Source organism: Bufo bufo, chromosome 2, assembly GCF_905171765.1.
Source record: "Bufo bufo chromosome 2, aBufBuf1.1, whole genome shotgun sequence".
Taxonomy (NCBI): Eukaryota; Metazoa; Chordata; class Amphibia; order Anura; family Bufonidae; genus Bufo; species Bufo bufo.
The window spans coordinates 307,007,644-307,024,264 of NC_053390.1; the positions used below are offsets into that span (position 1 = coordinate 307,007,644).

At 41.2% G+C, this 16,621-nt stretch overlaps 1 protein-coding gene across 1 annotated transcript in view; it reads right to left on the reverse strand.

Moving 5' to 3' along the window:
• Positions 1-16,184, reverse strand: part of MMP14 (matrix metallopeptidase 14) — a 46,203-nt gene extending 30,019 nt beyond the window's left edge. The window contains exon 1 of the mRNA XM_040416882.1: positions 15,860-16,184. Coding sequence (XP_040272816.1) covers positions 15,860-15,940 — 81 coding nt within the window. The 5' untranslated portion in view covers positions 15,941-16,184. The remainder of the gene's footprint in view (positions 1-15,859) is intronic.
• Between the last annotated feature and the right edge of the window lie 437 nt (positions 16,185-16,621).

Here is a 16,621-nt window from a genome sequence, read left to right on the forward strand (position 1 = left end):
CAAGGAGAATGGAGCGGGGAGAGCTGTGGCTGGAGGACCCTGGCTTTCCCGGGGTCTGTCCACCACCAAGCACTGCTCCCCGCTGCTCCCATACAAGTGAATGGGAGTGCACCGCGCACACCCGGCCCCTGCTCCCATTCATTTCTATGTGGCAGACGGAAATAGCCAAGCCAGCGCTCGGCTATTTTCGGCAGCCCTATTGAAACGAATGGAGGGCGGCTGCGTATGCGCAGTGAGCCCTCCATTCATTTCCCCGCTCCGTTCTCGTTGTAGGTGGGGGTCCACACACCCTAGTGATATGCCCCCATATCATGTGATGGCAAAACCCATTTAACTGTCCCTGATACTAAACTAGCTGTGTTCTGCATTTAAAGGGAATCTGTCACCAGTGACCTCCCTATCACACTGTGTACATAGACACATAGTTGTGGTTCGCCTGATTAAAATGCTGTTTTTCTTTTGTTGATACTTTTTCTTTATATGCAAATTAGGCCTTTTGTGCAATGAGGGCATCACCATTGCGCTTGTTGCACCCAAGCTCCACTCTTTTCTGTGGCCAGCCCCTACCGTACTGATTTGCCACTGCCTGACCCTGTCAATCAAAGCAGCGATGGAGGGGCTGACTACAGAAAAGGGTTCCATTGGAACTGAACAATCATATAGGGATGTCCTCAAGGTAATAAAATTGGGAATAATTGACCTGAAGGACCTAGAAGTTAGCATACACATTAAATAACACAAAAAAGAAAACAGAAAGATCTGCCCAATGTATTCTACCCATATGTCTAAGGACATTGACATTTTCAGATGACTTTTCAGAATAAGCTGCCATGTGTGCACATGAGGAATATCAGTAATAAAACAGTATGTAGAGTTTCTCAATATAAGATGTTTAATAAGTGCCTTAGATGCATCCTAGAATGAGCTGTGGACATCTGGCATTCTGTATTTTGGGGGGTTTATTTGACCACTCTCTGAGGTTTTATTCAGTAATTATGCCCTTTTAATGTTGTGCAAGAAATTTTAAAGGTAAAAAGAGTATATGGGCACTGATACCATAAAAACCTAATTTATTATACAAAAAGCATAAATTAAAAAACAATAAAATAATATTCCCATAATAGACAAGGTGCTTGTGAAAGCAAGCAAACCGCACCCGAAATACATCGCACTGTCAGTACTCTTTGCACCTCCTTAAAAAAAGTAGCAGACTGCCCCCGAAACGCGTTGCACTGTTAGCACTATTTGCACCTTGCCCATCATTGGAATATTGTTGTTGTTTTTTTAATATATGCTTTTTTGTATAATAAATTAGGTTTTTATGGTAGTAGTGCCCCGTTTTTTCCTTTATAATTTCTAGCATTGTACTGGTGGCACCAGTTTCCTGATCCCGGAGAGTGGAGCTGCAACTACCTTTAACATTCATGTGCCCTGGATTGCCCAACTGCAACGGGTGAGCTGCGTTTATTGTGGGCCAGACTGTGTTTCCTTACACGATCACGTAAAGGAGCGACCCTGGGTTTCTGTCTCCTAATATTGCGTTCTTCGTAGCATATATAATGTGTTTATACTCACACTTATCACATTGGTGTCATCATAATATTGCTGTTCTAAGTGCCAAAAACTCCCTGCAAGGTTTAACATTACTGGCATGACAATCTGCTACTGGGAAGGTATCCAGGCAAAAATAGCTAGTGAATGGGAGTAGAAATGACTCACTTTTGTTCAAATAAAACAAAACTCTGCACATACCTTGCCTTGCGCACACTAGGGCAGATTTAGTGACACTGTCCTAACAGAACAGAACTAGACCAGACGGGCAGACATTAAGCATATCACAATGGCACACACTGAATCATATGTTTGGTGCAACCCAATATTCATGTTAGACTCTTTTCTCTCTCTTACCCCCGTCAGGGCTGGCATAGTATAGACCACTATTTTGTGGCAAAGTGCATTTTCCAGATTCCTTTTAGCCATTCCCCTTCTTTTAGACACTTCTAAACTGGATGTATAAAAGGTATCTAAAACACATCGTAAATTTGGAGCACGTACACCACTTTTTTATACACTTTTTTTTTTTTCTAATAGTAAAAATATAAATATACTCCTAAGATCTAGGGGACTTGCTACGGTCATCCTATATATTCAGAAGATGTAATTCTGTGAAGAAATAAGAAACATGGTAATTCTATGCTATAACATATGAAAAGCTGGTGATAGACAGCTTGGGGTTTTCCTGTCTAATCCAATAACAGGAAGCATCTTGATCAGAGGCATAAGACATCTATTAATGGCGGAGTTATCTTCCCTTTTTTTGTGATAGTATTGGGAGTGGATGGAGGACAAGCAGATACCCTCTAAACAGTCTGTGCCACAGAAGAACCATCTATGGCCACCTGGACATCGAGATAAGATGCCACTTGAGAATTCAATGAGCTATGTAGTTCGTTTTTTTACCTTGTGCAGGCTAGAGCATAAATCAATTCATCAAATGGGGAGCAACTCGGACAGTAAGAATTTATGGTACACGATGATGGAGAATACAATGACGGTGGGATATCTACAAGTTTTGCTAAAAACGCAGAACGCTTAAACTTTCCATACCAAGAAACTCACTTCGCAGAAAAAGAATCCACATAGTTCATGTGAAGGTTCTGGCATGTGACCCTCAAAATCCACATTTCCTGACATCATGGGAATATAAAACTTAAACAGCACTTTTTTAACCACAAAAAAAGAACTGATCTTAGCACTGGCTCAGTTGTTTGACTTTGGCCTGTACATATATCGGGGGTCACTTAACATTCATTTCTGTGGTCATGTATTTCAAGGTGTTGTACCTAATGTGATATCCCCCATGATAAGAGTATAGTCCATAGATCACGTGGCCCTGTGCACACTCTTATGACTATCATAAGTTGTCCAGGAACATTCTGCTTTTTAAAGGCGGGTTTACATGGGCCAATGGAACAGCCGATTGTCGGGAAGGAAGGGTTCCTTTCCGACAGTCGGCTGCTCGCTCAGTGAAGGAGACCTTTGTATTTACATGCAGCGATCACCTTCACAGTATGAGGATGAGGGATCGCCATTGCTATCAATCTGTCACTACCAGAGCTTTGGGACGTTCTCACAGCTCTGTTTCTCCACCCCTGTGATGATGTCACTACTAGAGCTGGGAGGAGTTCTCACTGCTCTGTTTACTTTTGGTTTCCTTCCTCCCAGCTGTTCCTCATGCGTTTGATTTCCCTCTCTTTATATCACCCCTCCTCCTATTGTAGGGCGTGGATTATAGTTCTCATTTCAGTTGTAGCTCTTGCTTTAGTATCTTCACTTGTAGCTATCAGTTCACTGGACCTGTGTTCTGCTGCAGCAAGCACTCCGGATATTGCCAGCTGTCCTTGGATCCGTCTTCTCTGCGGCTGCAACACCTTCAGCTAAGTGTACAGACATTGTTGTGTACCTGATTATTTTCTGACTGGATCTGAGGTGGCCACGGTTCCCTCCATATACTGAGTAGGGCACCGGTGGCCGTGCCCCTTCCACTATTGTAGGGGTTACAGTGGTCATCAGTCTTAGGCACGTGGGCATGCCTCGTTCCGCCATTTGGATCCGGGCATGTGCTTTAGCAGCATAGGGAGAGCTTTGAGGGTCGGACAGGGGTCACCCTTTATCCTCCCTAGTTTGGGTCCGGTCAGTAGCTCTTTTACTGTGTATACTATTGTTGCTCACATACAGCCGTGACACAATCATCCTCATACAGAATTATTGTTTCTGGGCAGCAGGTCGCTGTTTAGACAGCACAATCTGCTGCCCAGAAACGATGATTGATGTGCCTGCATGAACAACAGGATCACCTGATGAACGAGCGTTTTGCATGTTCATTGGGTGATCGGTGACATGGCCGTTCCCGATAATTTGGCCGATTATTGGTATGTGTAAATCCACCTTACGTTACATTCAGGAGATCATCAATAATAATCAGCCCATCCCATCTGCTTCAAGTCAATTCAATGGAGGACATGGGACAGACTTACTAATGAAAATGTGTTAAATTAAGACAGAATATGCAGTGTGCTACATTCCTTAAGTGCCTTAGCCACTGTTTACAACAATCTCGGCAATGGGTGTGTCTTTGTGGGAAAGGGGTGTGTCTTTGTGGAAAGGGGCGTGGTCTATTATATGACACTGTGCTAATATTGTATCGGAATTTTGTCAAATCTGCAAGATTCTATGATAGTGCTCCGTCTAATAAGCCCTTTAGACTAGACAGCCTAACGTTCTGCCAGATTTATCATCTGGCCCAGTTTAGACTGTCTAGTCTTAGTTTACACTGTCTAAATATTAGATAGTATTGGTAAATCTGCCCATTGACTTTATTTATTATACTTTTCATACCATCATTTTCCAGCAGGTCTAAAGGTTCGTTTACATGGGCCCACTGAGCAGGCAATTATCGGATTGATCCATTCATTCCCTATAACTGCTTGCTCGTCACTGGAGGAAAGTGGTGCATGTACATGCAGTAATGACCTCCACTGTATGGAGACAAGTGATGGCTATTGCGATCGCTCATCCCCATACAGACTCATTGTTTCTGGGCAGAAGATCCCATTTTACACAGAAGACCTGCTGCCCAGAATCAAAGATATAGGTGTCTGTGTCAACGATGCTTTCACCCGATGAACAAGGGTTTGCACGTCCATCAGGTGACTGGCAGCACCTTTACAAAGGCTGATTATCGGCAATGAGCATTAGTACAAATGTTCGATCCCAATATTTGGCCCGATAATACAGGGAGTGCAGAATTATTAGGCAAGTTGTATTTTTGAGGATTAATTTTATTATTGAACAACAACCATGTTCTCAATGAACCCAAAAAACTCATTAATATCAAAGCTGAATATTTTTGGAAGTAGTTTTTAGTTTGTTTTTAGTTTTAGCTATTTTAGGGGGATATCTGTGTGTGCAGGTGACTATTACTGTGCATAATTATTAGGCAACTTAACAAAAAACAAATATATACCCATTTAAATTATTTATTTTTACCAGTGAAACCAATATAACATCTCAACATTCACAAATATACATTTCTGACATTCAAAAACAAAACAAAAACAAATCAGTGACCAATATAGCCACCTTTCTTTGCAAGGACACTCAAAAGCCTGCCATCCATGGATTCTGTCAGTGTTTTGATCTGTTCACCATCAACATTGCGTGCAGCAGCAACCACAGCCTCCCAGACACTGTTCAGAGAGGTGTACTGTTTTCCCTCCTTGTAAATCTCACATTTGATGATGGACCACAGGTTCTCAATAGGGTTCAGATCAGGTGAACAAGGAGGCCATGTCATTAGATTTTCTTCTTTTATACCCTTTCTTGCCAGCCACGCTGTGGAGTACTTGGACGCGTGTGATGGAGCATTGTCCTGCATGAAAATCATGTTTTTCTTGAAGGATGCAGACTTCTTCCTGTACCACTGCTTGAAGAAGGTGTCTTCCAGAAACTGGCAGTAGGACTGGGAGTTGAGCTTGACTCCATCCTCAACCCTAAAGGCCCCACAAGCTCATCTTTGATGATACCAGCCCAAACCAGTACTCCACCACCTTGCTGGCGTCTGAGTCGGACTGGAGCTCTCTGCCCTTTACCAATCCAGCCACGGGCCCATCCATCTGGCCCATCAAGACTCACTCTCATTTCATCAGTCCATAAAACCTTAGAAAAATCAGTCTTGAGATATTTCTTGGCCCAGTCTTGACATTTCAGCTTGTGTGTCTTGTTCAGTGGTGGTCATCTTTCAGCCTTTCTTACCTTGGCCATGTCTCTGAGTATTGCACACCTTGTGCTTTTGGGCACTCCAGTGATGTTGCAGCTCTGAAATATGGCCAAACTGGTGGCAAGTGGCATCTTGGCAGCTGCACGCTTGACTTTTCTCAGTTCATGGGCAGTTATTTTGCGCCTTGGTTTTTCCACACGCTTCTTGCGACCCTGTTGACTATTTTGAATAAAACGCTTGATTGTTCGATGATCACGCTTCAGAAGCTTTGCAATTTTAAGAGTGCTGCATCCCTCTGCAAGATATCTCACTATTTTTGACTTTTCTGAGCCTGTCAAGTCCTTCTTTTGACCCATTTTGCCAAAGGAAAGGAAGTTGCCTAATAATTATGCACACCTAATATAGGGTGTTGATGTCATTAGACCACACCCCTTCTCATTACAGAGATGCACATCACCTAATATGCTTAATTGGTAGTAGGCTTTCGAGCCTATACAGCTTGGAGTAAGACAACATGCATAAAGAGGATGATGTGGTCAAAATACTAATTTGCCTAATAATTCTGCACGCAGTGTAGTCCAGTGTAAAGGAACCATAAGTGCATTGTGCGTTATATATTTTTATGTTTTCACAGGAGATTATGGCTAAACTTCTAAATTTATCACTTTAAACAGTGTATAGGTGGTAAATGTTTTTGGGCTGTTTTCCCTCTAAATAGGTCTAAAAGTCTGTGCCTATTAATTCCTAAATAGATCTTCATAGCGGTTGAGGCTTTCACAGATACTTGCTGCAGAAGTTTATACACTAAGCTGGCTATTAACCAACATTAGAGTGTTATGGGGTTCTCAATATAACACACCTTAGTATGGCACCACCATAAGTAACAGACCCAAAGAAAACATATTGTCAACTTCATTGGTGATGGACCATCAAATAACCAGGTAAAAACAGTGTAAATGGTGCATACTGTTATTATGATATGATTAGATTTATCAATGATCCCAGTGGTTGAACGCATTTTATGATCACTTGAACACCAGTGAGGGGTATTTGGATACAATTTCTAAATCAAGGATTCCAATGACTGCCGTTTAATCCCACAGTGTTTCACCAGGAATACTTCAACAAACAGGTCTGGACAGATGCAGCCTTTACTTAGGCCTCATGCACACGACAGTTCCGTTTTTTGCGGCCCATTGTAGAAATGCCTATTCTTGTCTGCAAAACGGACAAGAATAGAACATATTCTATTTTTTTTGCGGGGCCACGGAACGGAGCCACGGATGCGGACAGCACACGGAGTGCTGTCCGCATCTTTTGCGGCCCCATTGAAGTGGGGTGGCTCGGATGCGGACCCAAACAACGGCCGTGTGCATGAGACCTTATCAAGATATAACATATGACTGCACGGGCAACGTTGTGTAGTAGAAAAAGGAGTACAGTTAATAGACAACCCAGGGCGGACCATAGATAAAGTGAATGTCTGCCTTATTACTCACTGTTTTGAAGTTGGGGGCTCTACTTTTACAGACACAGAGCTTTAAATCCCTTTGGTAACCTAAGGGTTGCACACCAATATCCATATGAAATGATAACAATCTGGCTACGTGCAGCTACCCTTACCGGGTGCATTTAGTATATGGTTGCACATTAATTTCACCAATAAAACAGTATACAGTCAGCTCCGAAATTCCCTATAATGGTGGTTGCAGACAGTTGGAATAGTATAATTTAAGTCTGTCTATGCAGATTTAGAGTGCTGTATAACAAAAGCTAAGCTCCAGCTATTATAAAGATATATATATATATATATATATATATATATATGTTATGAATCGGCACAGAATAATGGACCTACATATATGGGGTTAAAAAGTAGACTTTTTAAGAAATCCAACATGCCGATCCCTATTTCCCCCAACAACATATATCTAGGGACCTTTAGGCAGAGCAAGATTAAGCTGACCATACTCATTAGATGTATGTCAGCTGAATCCGCCAATTTTGATGGGATGGGCCAACCATCAAATGTGTATGGTGGCCTCGTGATGGGAGAGGCAAGTCGTCATGTTGGATTTCAACATACAAAATACAGTTGAAACCTGTGGTAGAGCAAGAGGCCATAGGCTCACTGTCTGGCCACTATCGCTCTTACAGGTTGCATGCCACTTTAGGACTCTGGCCAGAAGAACGTTGGGACCATGCACAGGACATCAGTATATCAGCGCAGGTACACAATGATGTCATTATACAGGGAGTGCAGAATTATTAGGCAAGTTGTATTTTTGAGGATTAATTTTATTATTGAACAACAACCATGTTCTCAATGAACCCAAAAAACTCATTAATATCAAAGCTGAATATTTTTGGAAGTAGTTTTTAGTTTGTTTTTAGTTTTAGCTATTTTAGGGGGATATCTGTGTGTGCAGGTGACTATTGCTGTGCATAATTATTAGGCAACTTAACAAAAAACAAATATATACCCATTTCAATTATTTATTTTTACCAGTGAAACCAATATAACATCTCAACATTCACAAATATACATTTCTGACATTCAAAAACAAAACAAAAACAAATCAGTGACCAATATAGCCACCTTTCTTTGCAAGGACACTCAAAAGCCTGCCATCCATGGATTCTGTCAGTGTTTTGATCTGTTCACCATCAACATTGCGTGCAGCAGCAACCACAGCCTCCCAGACACTGTTCAGAGAGGTGTACTGTTTTCCCTCCTTGTAAATCTCACATTTGATGATGGACCACAGGTTCTCAATGGGGTTCAGATCAGGTGAACAAGGAGGCCATGTCATTAGATTTTCTTCTTTTATACCCTTTCTTGCCAGCCACGCTGTGGAGTACTTGGACGCGTGTGATGGAGCATTGTCCTGCATGAAAATCATGTTTTTCTTGAAGGATGCAGACTTCTTCCTGTACCACTGCTTGAAGAAGGTGTCTTCCAGAAACTGGCAGTAGGACTGGGAGTTGAGCTTGACTCCATCCTCAACCCGAAAAGGCCCCACAAGCTCATCTTTGATACCAGCCCAAACCAGTACTCCACCTCCACCTTGCTGGCGTCTGAGTCGGACTGGAGCTCTCTGCCCTTTACCAATCCAGCCACGGGCCCATCCATCTGGCCCATCAAGACTCACTCTCATTTCATCAGTCCATAAAACCTTAGAAAAATCAGTCTTGAGATATTTCTTGGCCCAGTCTTGACGTTTCAGCTTGTGTGTCTTGTTCAGTGGTGGTCGTCTTTCAGCCTTTCTTACCTTGGCCATGTCTCTGAGTATTGCACACCTTGTGCTTTTGGGCACTCCAGTGATGTTGCAGCTCTGAAATATGGCAAAACTGGTGGCAAGTGGCATCTTGGCAGCTGCACGCTTGACTTTTCTCAGTTCATGGGCAGTTATTTTGCGCCTTGGTTTTTCCACACGCTTCTTGCGACCCTGTTGACTATTTTGAATAAAACGCTTGATTGTTCGATGATCACGCTTCAGAAGCTTTGCAATTTTAAGAGTGCTGCATCCCTCTGCAAGATATCTCACTATTTTTGACTTTTCTGAGCCTGTCAAGTCCTTCTTTTGACCCATTTTGCCAAAGGAAAGGAAGTTGCCTAATAATTATGCACACCTAATATAGGGTGTTGATGTCATTAGACCACACCCCTTCTCATTACAGAGATGCACATCACCTAATATGCTTAATTGGTAGTAGGCTTTCGAGCCTATACAGCTTGGAGTAAGACAACATGCATAAAGAGGATGATGTGGTCAAAATACTCATTTGCCTAATAATTCTGCACGCAGTGTATTGCCTGCGCCTGGAACCTACTATGCAGGCATGATGATGCCTCACTGTGCTGATTAATAGATAAGGGTGAGGTTAGTATAAGTTTAAATTTTTCCCTGGGACACAAAGGCACTTGGTGTTTGGCACTTAAGGGGCATCATTACTTTTTTGGGGGCCACTTGCAGAATTATTCTTATTAAGGGAAGCAATCATAGGAAATTATTACTTTTTAAGGAGGCACTCAAGGGGAAATGATTACTTTTTATGAGGTACTCAGGGGGGACATTTTTTAGAAAGCATTTGGGGCATTATCACTTTTTAAGGAAGTAATTAAGAGGGAATTATTACTTATTATGGGGCGTTCTGGGACTTTTTAATGAGGCATTTGGGGCATTATTACGTTCAAGTAGCGGGCAGGGGACATTATTACTTTCAAGTAGCGGACAGGGGACATTATTACTGTCTAAGGGGAAAAGGGGACATTATTACTTTTAAGTAGCGGACAGGGGACATTATTACTGTCTAAGGGGAAAAGGGGAGCACTGGAAATTCTGGAAAAATGAGGAGCCAAAGATTTCTGTTGCAAATGCTGCAGACACGAGTCACGTTTGGAAAAACTTGTCATGGTGGTGTGAGCCGGATGAAAAAGATGGGAAAAGTAAATGACTCCAGTCAAAGAACATGTGTCAACTGTAAGTCATTGCATTTTACCGTACTACATTCACTTATATGGTCTGTTGTAACACGAATATCTACCACTGCATGGTCACTGTATGGGGGGAATATTGGTCTTTGTCTAGTAGATTTTATTCAGTAACAGTATGGCGCTAATATTTAGTTACTCTATGGAGGTAGTTGTATAGTGGTATTATTGGTAATATTGGCATTTATACAGTGTTTTATTCAGTAGCAGTATGGAAATAATTTTTATTCACTAGGCGAAAGATGTGTCTTTAACTGGCTACTAAGCACATACATGCTGGGGAATATGGAGCAGGTGAAAGAACTACATCAGTGGTGGCATTCCCTACAGATGACATGCCCTTTAATGCAAATTTCCCTCAATGTCTCTGGATAGTTTCGATTTTGGCCAGATCTGGTTGACTGATAAGATGAAGACACTAGATAACATTTATTTGCGTATTTTGGCTAGTGAGACTATCAGCCCCTTTGCAAGAACTGGATGTTCACATTTTCCAGGGAGATGGAACAATACATATTTTCCTTGGACAAGTGCTATTTATTGGGACTATGAGCTCTATCCATAAAAACAAAGAGCCAAAAGAATCTCCCACTAGACATAGAATGGATATGTATGCATTACTGGACTGGAATTTGAGTAACTCACTGGTTCCTTAGCGCTGGAAGACACTTATATCTATAGGTATACCATGCTAGTAGAGTGTTAGGGCAGAAAAGAAGGCTTGGCGCTCTTGATATCTAAGTGCTTATGTTTGACAAGCAATGGTTTTGGAATAATAGAGCTAACTACAATCTTGGAAGTCTGCACTGATTTGCTATGTTGAGTGTAAATCAAGAAAATCTTACAAATCTCCTCAAACTACCCCATAAACATACCGACTAGGATTGGCTAAGTGTGCATGTTTAGTGCCATAGGGAGAGGGGAGAAGTCCTTAGGGTACTTATCTATGGGCAGTAATGTCTCAGGCAGGTAAAAACCCATCATATCTGATACTTTATGCCCAAACAACTTCAACTATCTAATGTGTATGGACAATTTAAGATGAAGCATGCATCAGACATTTAGGGTTGCCATCTATTGTCTTCCACAGGTTATATTTTAAAGCTACTGGAGGTTACTGTCACTTATGCCTTACAAATGGCACTAGTGGAAAACTGCAGTAGAAGTAGTCTGTCATGAGAACCCTAAGTTTGATCAATCGCATCCAGTTGAGGGAAAGTTGAGGGTGCACAGATAGGGTGACTGTCCATGGAGGCAACACCAGAACCCAGTAAATGGAGAATATAATACAGAAGACTGGCTGGCACTCTTTACACCATAGATAACAGTTTTTTTTATTTTTGAACTGTAGACACAGAAAATTCGCCATATGCCAGCCAAGCTCTTGCTGACGTGTACAGGCTAATATCTAAGATGGAGACAGCAGTCCAAAACCTGTAAACTGAGCTAATAATAAGGATATTCCAGTGAGATAAAAGTATGCCATTTATAGTGCATTTGTGTGTATCTGTGAAGATACATTCACATGCAATAATGTCACATGGTACCAGTCTTAATATTCCCAAAAATGTCATGATGTCAAATCTTAAGGCCAAAGCCACTCATCCATAGAGCTGTTATAGTAGAAAGGGCCAGCATGTCTGTAATTGTCTTAAGACAACCCTGGCTCCTATGCCCCGTTACGCCCTCTATTCGCCAGAGCAGCGAGCCAGAAGAAGACAGCGGTTCCTGCTCCAACTTGGTCTGACCATATATTACAAGATCACCCATTCACATAAACTGGCGCCATGTAATACTACATTTGCCAACTGCAGGGGAAGGTGTGACTGACTGCAGCTTTCCCCAGCGATGTACGCTCAGTGCCAGGGTTTCAGGAGCCAGATCTGTAGTTCAATGGCGCACTATAATAAAAGGACATCTGTGCATCTGAAGTCAAATAAAATTACTTATTCTGCACTGCCCATTGATGTCCTGCAATTAAAGGGAATGTGGCACCAAATATTTCTATGCCGATTACAAACTGACAGTAGCGCATTATCTTTTTCTAGTTTGTTTTTATTTTCTGGTTGTAGATTTTTATATTCTGATTTCTGTACATGAATATAGGGGGCAGCCATCTTGCCTGAGCTGCCAACAGCAGCCACATGGACTGTGAGCACCAGTAGACTGAAGATCATTGACCTCTATGGGAATGCTCTGTGACCCGTGGAGAGGTCATTCTGCAGGGAGGGGAGTTGACAAGATAATGTGAATGGTGGATCCTGTGCTGTGTGTGTATGTATATATATATATATATATATATATATACATATGTATATGTGTTACCTGTCATTGTAATATTGCTTGAGATGACAATGAGATGACTGCTGAGATGCGATCCGTCTAGAACAGGAAATCTCAACATAAGCCTAGTGGAATTGTCGTTTTTTTTTATTCTTTTTTTTTTTTATTTGGAGTAATACGGAAAATAAAAAATGTCACCAGAAATTTTAAAAATTATATTTAATGTAAAACTTTGATGTAAACAAAAGATTATAGTCTGATGATGCATTCCTTTTAAAGGGATATTCTCATGTCAGACACTTATGGCATATCCACATCCTGTCTGATAGATGAGATTCCAGCTCTGGAACCTGTGCCAATATCTAGAACAGGGGTCCTCTGACACCATCCCACCTCAAACTTTCCTGCTGGCCTCTGCATCCAGGCTACCAAAGGTGGCTAGGTTCATAGAAATAGCTGAACTCGCTATGCTACTCTGTTACAGCAACTGTCATAAAGGTGAATGGGAGTTATGGAAATTGCACAATGAGCTACAGTACGTTGTTTCTTTAACCTCCATTCACTTGGGATCTGTGGAAGCAGCATCTAGTAGCATGGATGTGCTGCGATCAGGGGAATCCCTGTTCTAGAGATGTGGCTATGGCTAAAATGTCTAAGATGAGGGGGGATACTATATCTCCTGCTGAATGTGGAAGGGAATGCAGATGTGCTATAGTCCTGTGTCAGGAGATCCTTCCATACAGCCTGCAGCAAGAAAATTCTTCCAAGACACATTTCTGTATGTCTGACTAATCATACGGGTGTACCCGTGCAGAACGTTTCACAGTACTAGTATCTGTTTGCCACATAGTATAGCTGTATGGTTTTGGTGTTTTCTTTATCATAAGAGTCTGGAAGTCAGCGTCACCAAAAATGGCTCCATTAGCTCCGCTTTGTATTATACTGTGTTCTTTTTTTCTTGTAACTGTGCTTATTATTATTATTATTATTATATTATTCTCACTGTAGGTGATCTTCTGTAATCATATGGTTAAGCTTCTAAAGCTGAATCATCTATTTTGCTTAGTAAGGAGAATGTTAAATGAGGATAATGCTGGCCTACTCAATATGGCTTGGTGACCCACTTTTTCTATTCCCACCCATATATTAAAACCATCTGGATTTCTTTAGGACACAAGGTAACTGGATAGTGAGATAGATAGAGACTTCTTTTGTCTCTTTAAACTAGTGATAGATGTGAACAATTCCCCGCCCAATATTTTTCAGTATTGGGAAGCTTGTCAGGAAAACGCCTGCATGCACAGATATTTCCAGTGATAGAGACAATATTCCAGGGGGAGGGAGTTGTCTTTGGGACAGAAATTAACATTTAGAATAGCATTGTTCCAAGCCAAATGATAATTGTCTCCATAGTTCATAACTGACTGTACTAGTACCACTGACAATTGCTTGATCTACGGTCAGTTTAAGAAATATCATACCCCTTAGTGCTGTGATTTCAATACTTCCATGAAATAATTCGTCCACTACTACTGCCATTGAGTTAAACCCATCAGTTCTTAATGGATTATTACATTTTCTTTTGTCCATGCGAACAATTGATTTTTCCTATTCCCCTGGTGGCTGGAACATAAACCTTTGATTTATGAACAATGCCTCTGCCAATACCATTAGACCTGCAAAAGGCAGATGTGGTCACTGGATAAACAGATGATTGTGCCTGCCAGGAATTCGAGCATAGGTGAGGAGTCATGAGAAGGGGGGGGGAATAAAGGGTTTGGCATTAGAAATAGTTAACAAAAAAAAATAAAAAATCACCATCTGCACAAAATGGAGGAAAGCGTGGTAACGTCTTTTCTCATTCATGGTCCTGGAATGTAGTAGATGCTTACATAGACATTTTAGGAGAACAGTCTACAGATACACGCTCATTTCAGATTGTTACTGGTACAATTCAAAGCAAATCTTAAACTGAGCAAGTCTTTGTGTGAATCCGGACTGGAGCTACATCTGGGAACTTAACCCTACGTAGGAAGCCTACTTGCATCTTTATGTTGGAAGCACATTTTCTAGGCTTTCTTACGCCTCAAGATGAAATATAATTCCAGTAACTAACAGAAAACAAGAAATTACTTCACAAAAGAAGTAACATTGCGAGGAAGCCCTTGTAGTTTGTAGCATTTAGCTAACACAAGCTATTGTGATTGTGTTATCAGCCTTTATGTAGTCAACACATATTTTAGATTTGGATACGCTTTGAGACATTCATGTACATAAATACCCTTTTCCTTTTTGCACAGTTAAGCTTTACTTTCTCTACTGGTCTCAGACATCATTTGTGTAGACAGGGTCTTTGAAATAAACTGATTTATTTGGAAAATCAGACAGCGTTGCTGCTTTCACAAGACACATAGCTTGTTGTTAAGCTTCATGTCTCTGGTTAGCTAGGACAAGGAGACCAAAGAAGTCTGTTCAATGGAAGATCCTCCAAGTGGCCTCTCTCTCCCCCACCTCCTCCTCCCACAATGACTCTCCTCATTCAGTCTCCTGGCTCCAGTTTTCACCCCTTCTTCTCTGCTCCATTTTACTTCATGCACCGCATTTTCCAAACAGTTTTTTTTTTTTAAAAGAACCCACTAAAGTAAATGATATCTTTGTGAATTATACAACTGAAAAGCGGCAATTCAGAAACCCACAAATCATTTCCTTCCATTGTAGGATACCAAAGCTTTTTCCTCCAAGAAATACCTTTTTTGGACCAAGCAGAAGGAAAGACACATATTCCTAGACATTAGACTTCACTTCATGACTGTGCTCTCTAGTCTCACCCCCTGTCCTTTGTACTGTTCTCCTCATTTTCCTCCATACTGTTTCTATCACTTTCCGAGTGTCTTAAATCTGTCTCCTAATTCCCAATAATTCTGGGTCTCTCCACTTTTCTCCAGCTTCTCGCCCCAAACATTGAATCTTTTCCAGAAAGCACATTTCCAGATTTTAACAGGATTCATGTGTGACCTCAGATTCTAAGGAGAGCCCAGAATGACTTCTCCAGGAAAAAAAAAAAGGAGGGAGGGGGAAAAAGTAATTGGCTTCAAGGGACTCATCAAAAAGACTATTGGAAAGTTCAACATATCCTTCTAATATCTTTTTTTTTTAGGATGGATGGATGGTTGGATGGATAGATAGATAATAGATAGAGAAATAGAAGAGAAATAGATAGATAGATAGATAGATAGATAGATAGATAGATAGATAGATAGATAGATAGATAGATAGATAGATAGATAGATGCATTGTCTCACCTCTGGGCTGAACTTGGCAAGGGTGAAAGAGTATACCGAACATAGCATGAGCCATATCCAGATTGTCCTTAGAGAGTCCATTCTTAGCAATGGGGCTGCAGTCAGTCTTTCACACTCCTGGAGGTGGGAAGTTGGGACTGTATGGAATATTGTCTTCTGTGCTTTCCCACCTCCACACACTGCCAGTTACTGGTGCTAGCTGTCCTCAATCACAGGTAGTTCTCCTCCAGCCGTCATCCACTCTTCTACTTCTCCATGAACTCTGTTGTCCTCTTCTGCAGCTTTCTGTTTCCTAATTTGATGTTCCTCTTTCCAACAATCTCTTTTCCAACTGGGTCCTGCCTCTGACTTGCTACGTGGTCTTTACTCCCACATTTGGAACATTTCATGAGGCACACGTGCACTCCCTAGTGGACGAAATGGATATTACGTTGGAGATACAATATAAGAAGATGCAAAAAGCGGTTGCCTTTTTGGTGAAGGTGCTCTACAGGGAAAGTTGCTCAGTAATGTAAATGAGGACCTAATGTTGCTAAACAAAATCTTATTAGGCACATAAGGGTAAGGTGCACATACGATTAAATATGTAGATTTAAAATGTAGATCCAAACCTTAAACCCAGATGAAAATGTGGATGTTTTAGTCTAATATACTTAAACATATATAATGCTTATGTAACATGCAAGCTCAAATCTGACATTGTCACATATTCAGACTATATCCGATGTGTGTTGATCTATGTGGATATTTCAATAGATGGCA